Genomic DNA, 15,419 nt, shown 5'->3' on the forward strand with positions numbered 1-15,419 from the left:
CCCAGGCCTTATTTCAATGCAAACTGTCAGATGCAGTAGTGGAAAACACACTGCCACTGGACTCTAAAGAAGAGTCTGGTGTTCTCTGGAGTGACAAATCCCACTTGTCGATCTGGCAACGCAACTTACAAATCTGGTTTTGATGGTTTCCAGGAGAATGGTACTTGTATGTGTATACTCCATTGTGCTAAGTGTAAAGTTTGGTGGAGGGGATGTTATGGTGTGGGGTTGCTTTTTCATATACCAAATATGGGCACGTAAACTAATCTCACTTTGCTCCTTTGAAGCTGAATGTTCAATTAGCTTTGAGCATCCGTGAACCTACCCAGAACAAGAGAAACTGTAATTAAGCATAATCATAATTCCTCAAGCATGCATCCATCTTGCATTGTTGTACAATGAGTGTAAACACACACACACACACACACACACACACACAAATAAAAACAGACTGACAGTGTTTTCCGATGTTTAGTAAAACTATTTAAAATGCATCTGACTCGTTATCCATTTTTCACCAAACTAATTCCAATACACAAAAGAGAACAGAGCTGTATCTTCTCCAACAATCAGTCTCTCACTTAACACTGAGTTTCAGATTTTGTTGTGGCATAGGGGAGAGCCAAGATTTTTCAGGCAGTTAAACTGATGCACTTAGAAAGTCAATGATGTCTCCAGCAGTGGAAACTTGGTACAAATACACACTCACAAACTGCACTCAAATAACAAAAATCATGCTGTGAGAGGAAGCAAGTGAGTACTGGTTATTTTCACAAAGCAGGAAGACACCTACAGATGAACAAACCCCACACAAAAAGACGGAAAGATTGACGGGTAGAATTGGAAAAAAATCAAAATGTTCATGGCATTCAGCCTGCCTGACTTATATTTGTGACTTCATATATGATTCATCTTTTTCTCTTTCATTTCTTCCCCTTTTTTTCTTTACTTTCTTCCCGTGTTTGGTTTGTATTTGTGTTTCTTTACACCATCATTTTGCATCAAGATGGATTAGCTCCACTTTCCTCCAACAGTCCAAAGATTTGCATTTTAGGTTAACTGATTATTGGCTATGCATGTCTCTCTGTGTTAACCCTGTGATAGTCAACCCAAATAGCCCAAAAGAATCTCAAATCCCATTTAAATTTATTTGAGCTCAAGTGCTACACCTTAGAGAGAAACAAGATCTCTTTGGATACATGAGCAGAAAGTGCAGTCACTGAATTATTTTCATGCTATTCAGTGACCATTACCTAATAAAATTAACAATAAGTGAATGAAAGACATTTCAATATTTCTCAAATTTGATTTAATTTTGGAATAAGGTCACACTGACGTCTTTCTTAATTGTTTTTCTTTTTGCCCCTTTCACTTCATAGTGAGGTTTTCATTTAGGCAAGCAAACTGAAATGTGGCGCTTAAATGAATGCATTATGTATTAGCAAATTGTACTTAACACAACACCAAGTGAGGGTGTGGGTGGTACCAAGAGTCTTTGCAGTTGCAGAAGACAAGTGCAAAGACTCCAGAATAATAACACTGCTCCACGGGCAACTAAAATGACTAAAAGTGATGCAGGGGAGCAAAACAGAAACTCTTGAAAACAGCAGTGAAACATCGGGAAGCCTGATTCCTCAGACAGCGTTCGCTTGAGAGAGCTTATGGGGATACCTTGATGTTTTCTACTTAAATTGAATACTTTTTTATCTGTCAGGCACTTGTCAGGCGACAGTAAGAAAAAGTTACTCCTCAGGTAACCTAAAGTAACTGCTGCAGTCTCTTTAAAAGGACACTGCTCGGCAAAAGTTAAGAATGCATTTTCACAATTTCTCAGTCAGTGTTTTGAAAAAACAACAAAAGGCAAAAACTATCAAATGTAATAACTCAGATAAATAACTAGAAGACTTGAATGAACACTTAAGAGGCTGATAGTAAGGTAAAAGCAATTTGACTGATGATGATTTTCAAAACCATGACTTGAGAAAGGTCTTAATGGACCATATGAGTAACATTAAATAAAAGGGAAAGACATTTTACTACACTGTGCATACAAAATAAGTGTGAACCAGATTTTTAACAATTTTATAAAATTATTTTTATTGACAGTAAATTGATCATATAAAGACATGGACAGAAAAGAAATAATGAGAGATATAAAGAACATCAGTGGTTTGCTTGTTGCAAACAGGGTTTTTTTTCCATTATTTATGATTTTTAGTGATTGTTTTTACACTGTGTTTAATAAATTTAGATGAATACTGCTGCCATTTATCTTTCAGGAGGATCAAGGAGGTATGAAGAGTTGAGAGGAGTGAATTGAGGGTCAGTTCATTAATAGTATGATGCACTGTATGATGATGTATGATGAGACTGTGCACTGTATGGGAAATACAGTGTTAAATAGGAAGTTCAGAATAAGTGATTGTTATTATCACCATGGCAGTCTGATCAGAATGTAAAGACTACAGTCGCCAGTGTTGCTCCAGTGCTCATTTTATTTTTAGATAAAGGCACTTTTAACTACATGGACTACTAAGCTCAGCTAAACCGCCCCACATGAAGAGAGTGGAAGGGAATGCAGTCCTTTAATCATTTGTGCCAGGTGATTTCCATTAATTGACAAAGTAACACAGGAGCCAGTCGGTGATAAGAAAATGAGGACAAGAATTGACATACAGGAGCTGGAGGAGGAAGAGAAGGAAGCATGGATAAGCGAGAAAAGGTAAATAAAATAGGAATCTTTACACCACATTGTCATTATATTAGAAACCGTGCCTGTATAAAACATGCTCATCAGTTAATCAAAACTTGGGAACTAACTATATCATATGCACACAGCAGCATTTTTTTCACTTGCTATAGTTGCCTCAAAATATCTTTGTGCCTCTGTGGCTACTGCCAGGCTCTGTAAATCCTTACAAGAGCTGTAGTGCAAAAGAAAATTAGTCAGGTGACTCATGGAAAGGAACACGATGCAAATTTAGGAGCTGATGAAGAAAACGATACCAGGTGTAGAGGTAGAGGTCAATGCTGAGTGCCAGTGAGGGCAAAAAAAAGCTGAAGGCAAGTGCAGGCCAGAGTTCTTGGACAAGAGGATTCAGTTAGCCGGCAAAAAGCTTTACTTTGTTCAATGTTTTAACAGTAAACAACTTGAAAAATTATGTCACATTTTTATAATAACATACTCAGCTCCTTAGCACATTTAGAGCTCAGTATTCTCTCTCTGGATTTGCAGATGTGATTCGACAGTGGAGGGAAAAAAATCAATAACTCTAAAGGTTATCAGGTTTAAGGATACATGTAAGTGTGTCATCTGTTTTTCAGTAAAATAACAATACACCATTTACCTTTGTATAGATTTTTAAAAATATTTTTGTTATACAGAATCCTAAACATAGAATTCATTGTCACAAAACCAATATCAGCCTGTCTTGGTTACCCTGATCCGATCAGCTTAATTATTACAAAAAAAAAAAACCCTTTCTGCACCGCATTTTGTTTCAAATGAACATTTGGAATGAAAGTGACAAATTATGAACATTACTTAGACCTGCTGCCACCAAATGTCCTCTATGCTTAGTCCTTTTGTCATGTACAAAGGTAAAATTTATGAATTCATTGTATGTCGCATGGATGTTCCCCACATTGCACCGATCCATCATGATGGGCAGACAGAACATGTATCAATACATCAACATTTGGCATTTTGCATCCGTCATGCTTTGCATGTGCATAATTCTACCGTATTGTCCTTTAACCTCTTTACTGATTATTCAGAATAAATGAAGGTGGCAGTTACAGTGAAATATAAGCTTTCGGGTTAAAATAGGTTGAACTAAATTGTACATTTCCCCTTTACTGTTGTTTGATTTGGGACTTTGTTTCATCCACAATCCCCTACCCACTCTGTCATATACACTCATGCCTGTGGCCTTTCTAGCGCAAAATAAATTGCGTCTAGTCGGCTTTTGAACAGTTTGAGAACAAGGAAATTGCCATTCACAGGTCCCAGGTTCCATGGAGACTGTAACATTTAATTAAATATGCTTTAAACATTTTAAAAGAAATTACTATTTTAGGGGACATAAGAAAAAAAATTTCTATGTGACAATCTGAAATCAAAAAATATATGAGAGCAATTTGCAAAACTGCTCATCTCAATCTGAGCCACTCTACACAGCCACGACTCCTTTACATTTTAGCTGCTTCCTGTGTCAAACTCAATTGATTGACTGTATAAAACAAATTGAAATTCAATTGCTTGCAGGGGGACATGAAAGAATTACTTTTGGAGATAACAGAGTGAAGGGAAGAGGGGCTCCTCTCGAACAAATTATTGACTGTGAATATGAAATAAAAGTCATGCTCAGTGTGTTCCTGCGAGAAAACAAATCTAAAGATCAAACAGGAAAGGAAGCAGGAAGAAAGCAGACTAATTGCCAAAGTCACTTTTACTGTGTAACTAATGGATGGCTATTATGAATTCTCCTTTTCATTATATGGTTATAACCATACTTTGGGTTTTTTTTTTTTGTGTGTATGAAATAGATATGCTATAGCATACACAATCAATGTTGTGGTTTTAGGTGTTGAACATGATTTATTCACATCCTTTTTTGTAAATCATCAGTGTTCATGTTCTGATTTCCAGTCAGTTATACTTTCTGCCTCCTGCTGGTTTTATGCTCCCCTTATAAGATATCTAAATGCATTTATAATGTATATACCCAAACATCAAACACATTAGCGGCCGTATAAAGACCTGTTTATAATGAGATTTCCCCAGCTCCTAACCCTGCCAACATGTTGACCAAATATGCAGTAGCTTTTACAAAATTACTAATACTAATACTAATGGGCCCCATCTTCAATGTTATGTCACTGAAACAGCAAAACAAATAAATATCAAAGCCATCCAATTTCTACTGCTAGAAAGGACAAAAGCAGATCTCCGCAGTTTAAAAGCTTCATCTTCTATAGCATCTTATTGCAATCTATTAAATAGCTGTTGCAATATTTCACTCTGGACCACACTGGTGGATTTACCACCATCTGACCCACATTGCCATTCCCAGAACTATATTCCTTGTGCGTCTAAAGATAAATCAAAAGTTTGCAAGTTCAAGGCTAGCTCTGTTTCACTTATTTTGTTTCATTCATTTGTTTAGCTGAGCAGTGATTTAGTCCTATTTTGACATTATTAACTGAAAACAGGAAGCCTAATCCACCCCCTGCTTAGAACTACCTCAGATTTACAGCAACCTTTCAACCTGGGCGACAATATGGTTTGGTTTAAGGCACAGAAAAATATAGGTATTATTATCATATTATTATTATTATTATTCTACAAAGACTTTGTGACTCTGTAACTATGTCACCTCACTTGCTCCCCATCAAGCTTGAAAAAACAACCTATGGAGTCGTTTTGATGACGGGACATGAAGCAATATTCATTTCCTGCAGAATCCCTGCTTACCAGATTTCTTCTGAATTACAGTAGACACTTAGAATAAATAAAACTCTCCCTTTCTCCTCAACTCCCCGTGGTGATCCTGTGTCCTTTGATCAGCCTAAAACGGAGGCTCCTTTCCATTCCTTATATATGAATATGACAGAAACTGGGTGAGGTGCTTCATTTTCACTTCAAGAACAAACATGTCTCTGCTACATTTCTGTCACCACAAAGTCTGTTCAGAAGTACGTGTGTGCAAGCATGTGGAATATTCATTGATGTTGTGATCAGCCTTTCAGGAGAAAGTCCCTTTGGAGCAGTTTAGATTTAACAAGTCTCCAGTGGGGGGTGAGAAGGAAGGGATGAACAAAGTCACCTGAGGATAATTGGGAACGCAGACAATAGAATAGACTAGACAAATTAAGTGAGATGGGATGACAAAGTAAACGTGGAGCTCCCAAGTAACTCCACTTTTGTAATGTATGCTCTTCTTTCGTATAGCGTGATTGATCTAACATTTTGTGTGACATCTGTCACGTGACCTCAGAAATGTAATAAACCAAGGTAAATGTTTGCAAACAAAAATATCTTTGTGATTTTCATAATGTATGTTGTCTGTAAATCTGTAACCACATAAACATCAACTACACACATACTGCAGCTAAGCCCCACAGAATATTGGATCTTCTTCTAACACCATAAATAATATATCAGTATTAAATTTAAACATTGTCATTTAAATAAATCAGTATTGTGACCGGAGAACAACCTTAGTTGATTTCTTTCTCAGTGTTATACAGTTAGTCCCCATTAGTATTTGCACAATGACACAATTTTACCTCTGTACATCACCACATTTGATTTTAAATGTGGTGATGTACACAATATAACAAATAATAATAATGTGTGACTGAAGAGCAGACTTTAAGCTTTAATTCAAGAGGTTTAACAAAAGTATTGTATTCATTGTTTAGGAATTACAGCCATTTTGTACATATTCACCCATTTTCTGAGGCTCAAAAATAATTGGACAATTAACTGACAGGCAGTTTGTGTACAGGCGCGTCCTATTCCCTCATTATTTCATGACAAATTTAGCGGGTAAAATATCTGCAGTTCATTCCAGGTGTTCCAGTCGTATTTGCTAGCTGTTCACTGAAACACTGTTCAACTGGAAAGTAGAGATGCTGATGTGATGAAGTCATTAGGCTGAAAAACCAAAATAAAGCTATCAGCTTTAGGAGTGACCAAATCAACAATGCGGTACATTTTAAATTCTTAAAAAAAATAAACGCACTGGCCAGCTCAGCAATATCAAAAGGCCTGAAAGTCCGAAGAAGATAACGACAGTGGATGACAAGGAGGAAGACAATCGCCGCCAAGGTTTATAAGGTACAAATCATGATGTTACACTAAAGAACCAGAAGACCTGATTAGGTTTTGTCAGAAAATTTATGAGCCTGTACACTTCTGAAGATAATGATAACAATATAATTTGGGGGCTGACAATTAACCTGCTCCAGAAAATTGGGTAGAGAAAAGTATGGAGAAGGAAGGGAATAGCTTGTGATCTGAAGTATACCACATCATCTGTCAAACATGGTCGAGGTAATGTTGTGGCATGGGTATGCATGGCTCCAAAGTGAACTGAGTCATTAATATTTACTGATCATGTGACTCTTGTTTTAAGTAGCAGGATGAATTGTGAATTGTACAGATAATAAAAAAATACAGAGAATTGCACACTGCTCAGATTCAGCTAAATGATGGAAAGCTGGCTGGATAGCACTTCACAGTGCAAATGGATAATAACCGAAAGCATACTGCAAAAACAGGCCAGGACTTCTTCCATCATTTCCTCTTTATTGTCCAAATACTTATGGACCTGACTGTAAAAAGTAAATATGTTACTTGACCCAGTGGTTAGCTCTCTTTAGCATAATAACAAGAAACTATTCTCTAAGTCACAGGTGTCGAACTCTAGGCCTCGAGGGCCGGTGTCCTGCAGGTTTTAGATGTATCCTTGATCCAACACAGCTGATTTAAATGGCTAACTCAACGTGTCTTGCAGTTCTCCAGAGGCCTGGTAATGAACTAATCATTTAATTCAGGTGTGTTGACCCAGGATGTTATCTAAAAGCTGCATGACACCGGCCCTCGAGGCCTGGAGTCGACACCCCTGCTCTAAGTTAACAATATCAGCTTATGATCTCCACTAAAGTGAAACGTTTAAGCTTGATACAAAAATAAAATAAAGAGCTTAGAATCTGTTGTGTAAACTTCAGAACCATAACATACTGCGGGCAACCTTCATAGGAGTGTCAAGCATGCAGTGTGACTTTAAACATGTTTTACTGCCACAACTATGCCTGGCCCATCTATGAGGGCAGTGTTGGGAAGGTTACTTTTAAAATGTATTCCATTACAGATTACAGAATACATGCCCCAAAATGTATATTGTAACGTATTCCGTTACGTTACTCAGCGAGAGTAACATATTCTGAATACTTTGGATTACTTAATATATTATTATGCTTTTTACAACTGCATGAATGTACCATTGCTGTGTGATTTATTACTATTACTGAAGGTTATTCACCATACCAATAGCAACTAGATTTTTAAATCTTAATATAAAATGAGTTACACTAGGGTGGACATTAGGTAAGGCTGCACGTTTTGCAGCGATCTTGTATAGAAAACTATTCCGCGTGTATATAAAACAGGTTTGCGGCTCCGAGCCGTAAAGGGACCTCCGTCGGGTTCCGTGCCGGGCTCGTAGCTGAAAACTAGCTTTACTTTGTTGTCTGGGTAAGCTTTGCTAGCGAGAGACAGAGAGAGGCGTTGAAAGCTGCTCCAACGGAACTTATTGTTTCGGAGGAAAACACGAACACAGTATACAGTCGAGTCTTAATTGCTTACTTACAACTGGGCTCGTCAGGCACCCTTTTTGGCTGCAGTGGTTGTTATTATATTTACATGATTCCAGTTCCCGTTTCTGGTCAGTGACAGCTCGTACTTTTCGACTCTTTTTCTCCCTCCCTCGCGCTCACCGACACATAACGGGTATGTATGCCAGTCCATTCTCCCTGTAGAACGGACTACACTGCCCATGAGGCTACATTCTTTAGGGCTATGCCTCTAACACTGCCTTCATATTAAATCATTTTTTGAACAGTCATTTTAAAAAATATTTCTTCACGTCATTATGAGACGTGAGATTGAGACACAGGCATTTGAGTCTCTTAATGCGTGTTTTGTTTGGGTTTCCACCGGCGTGGAATTACCAAAAATAGGCATAGCCTAACATATGAAACAGGAAAAGACCGCCGTGTAATCCCTTTATTTCAACAAAGTAACTATTCTGAATACCACCTTTTTAAACGGTAACTGTAACGGAATGCAGTTACTCATATTTTGTATTTCAAATACGTAACGGCGGTATATGTATTCCGTTACTCCCCAACACTGTATGAGGGTGACCTTAATTTTCATCTCACACATGCAAAGTTTTGTGAATATGTCGTTACATGATCAAGATGTTATAATTTTGTCAAAAATTGCTCACAAACCAGCAGTAAACACCAGCCAACATACTCAGAACTACCTTTGTGTTAGTTCCCACTACAGGAGACGTCGCCACAACCACATTATATGAAGCACAAACAAGCTGATACACAGACACAAGGTTCTGGATGGTAATTAGCAGTCAACCTATGTAAAGTGCAACATCAGGTGGTAAACAGTCCTTTCCTGGTTTGTGATGTGCTCTCTTATGAGACTGTTGGGATAAATCAAACAACTCAGAGCCCCTTGGGGAACTGTTTGGTACTCAGCACTGATATTTGTTAGCCTTTCTACACTGAGGAACTGGACTCTAACCAAGCCTCCCTGTTTCTATTTTTCTCACTGCTACATTTTGAAGTTTGGGTGACTGGCAGGGCTGAGCATTCACACTTATAAAGGTTATAGGGAGCTTTTAAACTGCCAAGTTTATTTCTAAAAGAGCTGTCTGTCAAAATGACTGGCTTTACACAGATCAAAACACACAAGCTGAGACACAGTTACTCAAACACACGTGCACACACATTTTTTGTTATTCAACGAGTGTGTCAGTTTGTTTTATGGTGCGTTTTTTTTTCCACAGTTCGTATGCCGAGTTGTTCATCTCACATCGAAAGCTATAGCACCAGTGCTAATTTAGTAATATCATATTGGCTGTGGATGAAGATAAAACTCAAATAAGCTGTATACCTCAGCTCAGAATATTTAGGTCTATAAACTTTTGGCAACTACTTATTAGTTGCTGGTAGTTTTATGTCAGAGCTCAGAGGTAAATATTTTAGTTAAGCTGTTAAACATAAATGTTGATTCACACTCCTGTTTACTTCATACATGTGTGCTGTGCCTAGAAAGCCTTGGATAAAGAGCTTCCCAGTTTATCTTAGGAAAGCAATGTGGATGCGTACTGTAAATTTACAATAAGCATAAAAGGCTTACATTTTGGAACACACAACTTTTTGTTTGCTCTCAGACTGGCCTCACTTTATTGGTTAGCTGACAGTTTCCAGCCAGAAAATGCATACAACAAAATCCCTGTGTTAAACAGCTTTAAAGTTGTTTCTTACACAGATATTCCCTCGGAAAACTCAACAAAGACAAGGTGTGCAAATAGCGTTCACAATCACACAGCTCGAAACCAGAACTACACTGACCAACGTTATCCCGTTATCAAAAAGAACATACAACCTAGAATATCGTCCAAAACATCTGTCATGTTTGATTCTTGCATTCTCAAATTAAATACACACAGTAAAAATGCTTTATCATAAGAAATAGTTGATGCCTAAAGAACATATATTTACTAAAAAACAATGCAGATCTCCAATGTTCCACCTGATTTCACTCAAGTGCAAACCGTCCAGTTATTTATGATTCTTGTCTCCTATAGGAGTAAAAGGACTTGTGCATCTTTATGAGACGAAATAATTAAATTAAATAATGAAATGAAATCGTCTACATACAAAATAGCAGTATTCCAATCAAAACTTTGTTCCTGGAGCTTTTGTTTGATCTAGGCATGATTGTGAACTCAAACATTAAACGCACATGTATCCAGTTTAATGGTTTACAGTTATACCAAATATTTAAAATAATCATAAAGAAAAGAAGCTTAACACACCAACTTATACAGGAAACCACACACACAATAAGCCAAATGAGAAATTGGTCCCTATTTTTAATTTTTTTCAGTTTAATTCTTATCCATAGATCAAATGGCTCTCTGACATCTGTTCCTTTGCACAATTGACACTCTGCTCGGGTATTTGCTTCTCATGGAAAACGGAAATCAAACCCAAAGGAATTGTGTTTTATTACAGATTTACTAGTGCCCAAACCACTACAGTTAATAGCATCAACAAGGCTACAGAATTTGTTATTATAATTAGGAAATTTTAAATAAATAACTAATTTTTCTATGTACAAAGTACAACACATGCTTTTCTTAGCGTTGTAACAATCATGGAACAAATGTATACAACAGGCTTCTGTGGTGAAATGAGAAATGTGCATCTTGACTGAATCCTTGGTACAACAGATTGATAGATAACGACCTATTCTGGTTTTGGATGGGGGGACAACATTGAATAGAGGATTTCGAAAATAAAGGTTCAGAATCAATTATGAAATATTATATAGCTTTTTAGGCAGAAAAAAAAGCTATATTAGTTATTAGTAAGCTATATTAAATTATATTAGTTTAGTTTTCTAGGCTCCCTTATTCAAGAATTAAGTAAACTAGAACTGTTACACAAACATAACACAACTTCCATGACTTTGGTTAACAAGTTTGGGTGGCTATCGTTAAAGGCATAACTGTAAAGTCAACACAGTTTCACAGTCCCAAAATATATACTGATGTACAAATATATCCACATTAAGATAGCAATCCACACCACATAAACATGATATGGTGATATGAGCCAAAGCTGAGGCGTAACTCCAAGATGCGTGGGTGTATTTATCTACACACCTCCATGGATTTTATTCAGGGACCCACTCAAGGTTACAGGCAGGTGACACAGGGAGATATGGTTCTTCAGTAGCTGATAACAATCAAAGTGTGAAGCTGAAGCAAAGCACTTTATGCTGCGTTTCATTTCTTCAAGGGCTTCAAAGCATGAGCTTATTCACAAGCGCTGCTAAACACACGATATTATATCCAAAGCCTCCTTCAGTGTTCCATTTCCAACACTTAATTGTGCAGTATGGTAGACTATGAGCAGCTGCTTGATGACTTGTGGAACACTACGTCTCTCTGTCTGCCTGATATCATCAATTTATTATTATAATACATCTTGTTTGGTATTGTTATATATTATTTTGACACACATCATCACCTTTTTGCCCTGTATGCAGCGCAGGGTGCCTGTTTGAGGAACCCATGCAATGAACTTTGCACATCACCCTGTACCTGTAAATTTACATAAAGTTAGTCTAAAATCAAAGTTAAAATCTTTTCAGGCTACGTGTCTTTGCAGACCCTCTCTTCAGCTCTGTGAAGCCACATCTCTAATAGTTTTGCAGTTCAGGAATGTTTTTGTAGAGGTCCAGTGAGTCAGGATTGGAGAATGCTCCTCTTTGTGTCACCTCCCGACCAGCAATCACTTGTTTTACAGCTACCTCCACCTTCTTACCGCTGATGGTATACTGTGGAGGAATAAAATAAAGGCTGTCATTCAAGAAAAATGATTTTTCTATTTGCAGCCTGACAGAATAATATAAAGTTTTTTCATAACTAACTGATAGATTTTTTTTTTTCTTACAGGAATGTCTCTGGTCTCCAGCAGCAGGGCGGGTACGTGTCGAGCAGACAGAGCTTTTCTAATGGCTCCTTTAATCTTCGCCACCAACTCTGGACTGAAGGGCTTACCAGGTGCCATCTTTAAGAACAAAATAACTCTCTCTTCTCCGTCAGCGTTGTACTGTGGAACACAAAGACTGTCTGACACTTCCTCAAACGCCTCCACTGCAGAGAGGAGAGCAAAGGAGAGGGCAGAGGGCAAAAAGGCAAACCAAAAAAGATGAGACACAGAGAGAAAAAGATGTGAGAGGTGAAAAGAAAATGAGAGTAAAGATTAAAAGAACAGAAAAGACAAAACGTGTCCAAACTAAGCAGCGTGAGTACGTACGGAGAATGGCAAGTGAGTAAACTTTAAAAAGTGGACAATGGGATGGCAAAGTCTTATTTTTCCAGGAACATAAAAAGAACCATGACTCAGAACCATTTTCTTTTATTATCTTACACCCACACCCTACTCCATCTGCAGATAAAGACTCACCAATGTTGTAAATCTCTGAGCTGCCGAATCGGACTCCATTGGGGTTCAGCGTGCCGTCACTACAGAAAAAACAGACTTTCTAAATTCAGAGCTGGCGTTCCTGTAATTGCGAGCCATTTTGCCACAAATTTCCACAGGAAAAAAATGACTCTACAGCCTAGAGTTGTGACAAAATATCACGCAAAAGGGTATGAAGTACATTTAAGCCTGTCCTGATGAATCAATAAAACTTATTGATTGCAGTTAATGGCTGACCTTCTGCCCAGCATGACAATGCCCCCTGTCTTTGGATTGATTTTACAGTAGTCTCCGTGGGCCCACACCCCTACAGAATGAGAAAAGGAAAAATTTGTCTGAAACTTTGATTGTTTTTGTGCATACCTGAAGAACACATACTGAAAACAAACATTAAAAAATGAAGGAGCAATAAATGCAAATAAAAACAGTTACATAATATAAGCACAGATAAATTTAAACTGGGCGATATTCCTTAAAGGGTAGCTGTACAGCAAGGGTATTACAGGTGTCTCTTTATGTACATGTAAACTGTAAATATGTTTCTATTTTTACACAACATTTGTGTGGTTACCGGGATATGTAGAAAAGTATGCTTTATGATATTTGCTCTGATTCTCGTCATTCCAGAAGTGTGTTGGCTGGCAGGGGATTGGCTTCAAGCAGACAAGCTCCCCACTCTCTCCCCACACAGGCTCACCTGTTAAAACACATATTTCACAGGAACAGAAAGTTGCGGTGTGTGTTTCCCTGCAACCCATATAAACCTGGGCACACATCCATATGCACAAACACATAAGCGTATAAGAGACACAGTATAAATCCTTCTCTGATAAAAACAAAAAGAATGTGTGTCGCTCTCAGAGAACCTGATACCTTTAGTGTGTGGTTTCACACAACCCTAACAGCCTCCCTCAGGACGGTGTTATAGGCTTAAAGACTGACTAAAATAATCCCAAACTCTTTCTACAAAACTGCCTTTAAATTATCCTTCAATCCACTCTCCTTTGAGGTGGTGGAGACATGCCAGTACAGCCTGCAGCAGGGAGCTGGGGAAAGAGGGACTGAAATCAATGACAGAAACCTAGAGGGCTTTGAAGACTTCCACCGTGATGATGATAAAAAAAAATAAATAAAAAAAAAAGAACACCCTTTTTATTTGAAATTAATAATTTTTTGCTAAAGTTGGTCAGTATATTGTTCCAGGGAAAGTTCACACATTCCTTCAGTTACTTTTTGGCCTGGCATATATATATACATATAAGCTCCACCATCAGTGACATGTAAAATAAAGGGAGCATTTCTAATTTCCTTGGTAACTATATATATATATATATATATATATATATATATATATATATATATATATATATATATATATATTAATACAGCCTGAACCTGAAACTTATTTAAAAGCTGAGCACAATCCCTTGACTCTGTTGCTCTATTGTCCCCATACAGTAAATCTCTTAATTGCTATTGAGGTTGAATGAAACAGAAAGTGGTAGGAGGGATTATTAAATTCTGAAGAGATTCACCCGGAGTCTTACCGTCAGGGCTCCAGGCTTCCACAGCCATGCCGAGATTTCTTGATTGAATCTCACCTCGATACACTGGAACTGTTGGGTTCTGGCCCATGAAACACGACACTATGTCAGTGCCACCTGGGAAAAGAGTTGAGAGAAACCGGGAAGTTTTCCATTATGTTTCTGCAACAGACATATAATTTTTCTAAGAAGTTAAAATTGACCAGCTTGTGTCTTAAGATTTTGTCATTAACGCTGTTGAAGGAACCTTGACCTACAAATAAGACAGAGCAATGGGAAGTCTGTTAACTCTGTAGCGTCTTAATAAATCCATTGCTTTGGTTTTCATTGTACCGTGAATAAAGTCAGTGAACCCTATAACAGTTATATAGCAAGGTTCTCCCATTATAACAGAGTACCATCTGTGTTTCAAAGAGGTGTTCTTTTCTTTAAAAGCAATTCTTGTTTGTTTGTTTTTCTTATTCCTCAGTGAACACGGAGCTGATGAGCGATTCTAATTGTGATTTCTCCTACAAGCACTGTTGCTCGTCTACATGTATTTTAGCAAACTTTATGCTGGCTTTTTTATTTCTGTTTTAAAAGTGGAATCTCCTCAGCTCTTGCCACAAAGAACCTGGGCCAAACATTACTATTGCCCCTGTCCCCTGGATCTTAAACTTTATAAATAATAGGAAGAGCTGTGGTAACAGGAACAGGAAGTTGCTTTGGTGATTCTTCTAGTCTTAACTTTGACCATGTTTGACATATACTTATGACGCCTATGATAAAGACAATCGTTAGTTTCCATATTTCCATATTCCACTTATTTATCACCATTTCTGAGGGGTACCAATAATTTTCTCTACAAATTTTAATTTCAAAAACTTTTCAGGAAGGCGTAGACCATTCTTTAATCCTTTAGAGTCATTGGATGTGCCAGTTTAAGATGACCTAGCAGCAAGACGCAGCCTCCCTTTTAAATTATATTGAAAGTGCAGACAAAAATAGATTGAAGCCAACAAAACAGGGTATGCTTCTGTTTTAGACACATTTTACTGTAAATAGTCAGAAGTCTCTTAGATA

General features: G+C 37.6%; 1 protein-coding gene across 1 annotated transcript in view; it reads right to left on the reverse strand.

Moving 5' to 3' along the window:
* Window positions 1-3,168: 3,168 nt before the first annotated feature.
* The window catches only part of aacs (acetoacetyl-CoA synthetase), a 50,065-nt gene continuing 37,814 nt past the window's right edge, over window positions 3,169-15,419 (reverse strand). Inside the window, exons 13-18 of the mRNA XM_085181054.1 lie at window positions 14,361-14,474; window positions 13,385-13,510; window positions 13,051-13,120; window positions 12,796-12,854; window positions 12,280-12,482; window positions 3,169-12,163 (exon numbers count right to left, since the gene is read on the reverse strand). Of these exons, the coding sequence (XP_085037180.1) occupies window positions 12,026-12,163; window positions 12,280-12,482; window positions 12,796-12,854; window positions 13,051-13,120; window positions 13,385-13,510; window positions 14,361-14,474 (710 nt within the window). The 3' untranslated portion in view covers window positions 3,169-12,025. The remainder of the gene's footprint in view (window positions 12,164-12,279; window positions 12,483-12,795; window positions 12,855-13,050; window positions 13,121-13,384; window positions 13,511-14,360; window positions 14,475-15,419) is intronic.

Source organism: Neolamprologus multifasciatus, chromosome 12 (genome assembly GCF_963576455.1).
Source record: "Neolamprologus multifasciatus chromosome 12, fNeoMul1.2, whole genome shotgun sequence".
NCBI lineage: Eukaryota > Metazoa > Chordata > Actinopteri > Cichliformes > Cichlidae > Neolamprologus > Neolamprologus multifasciatus.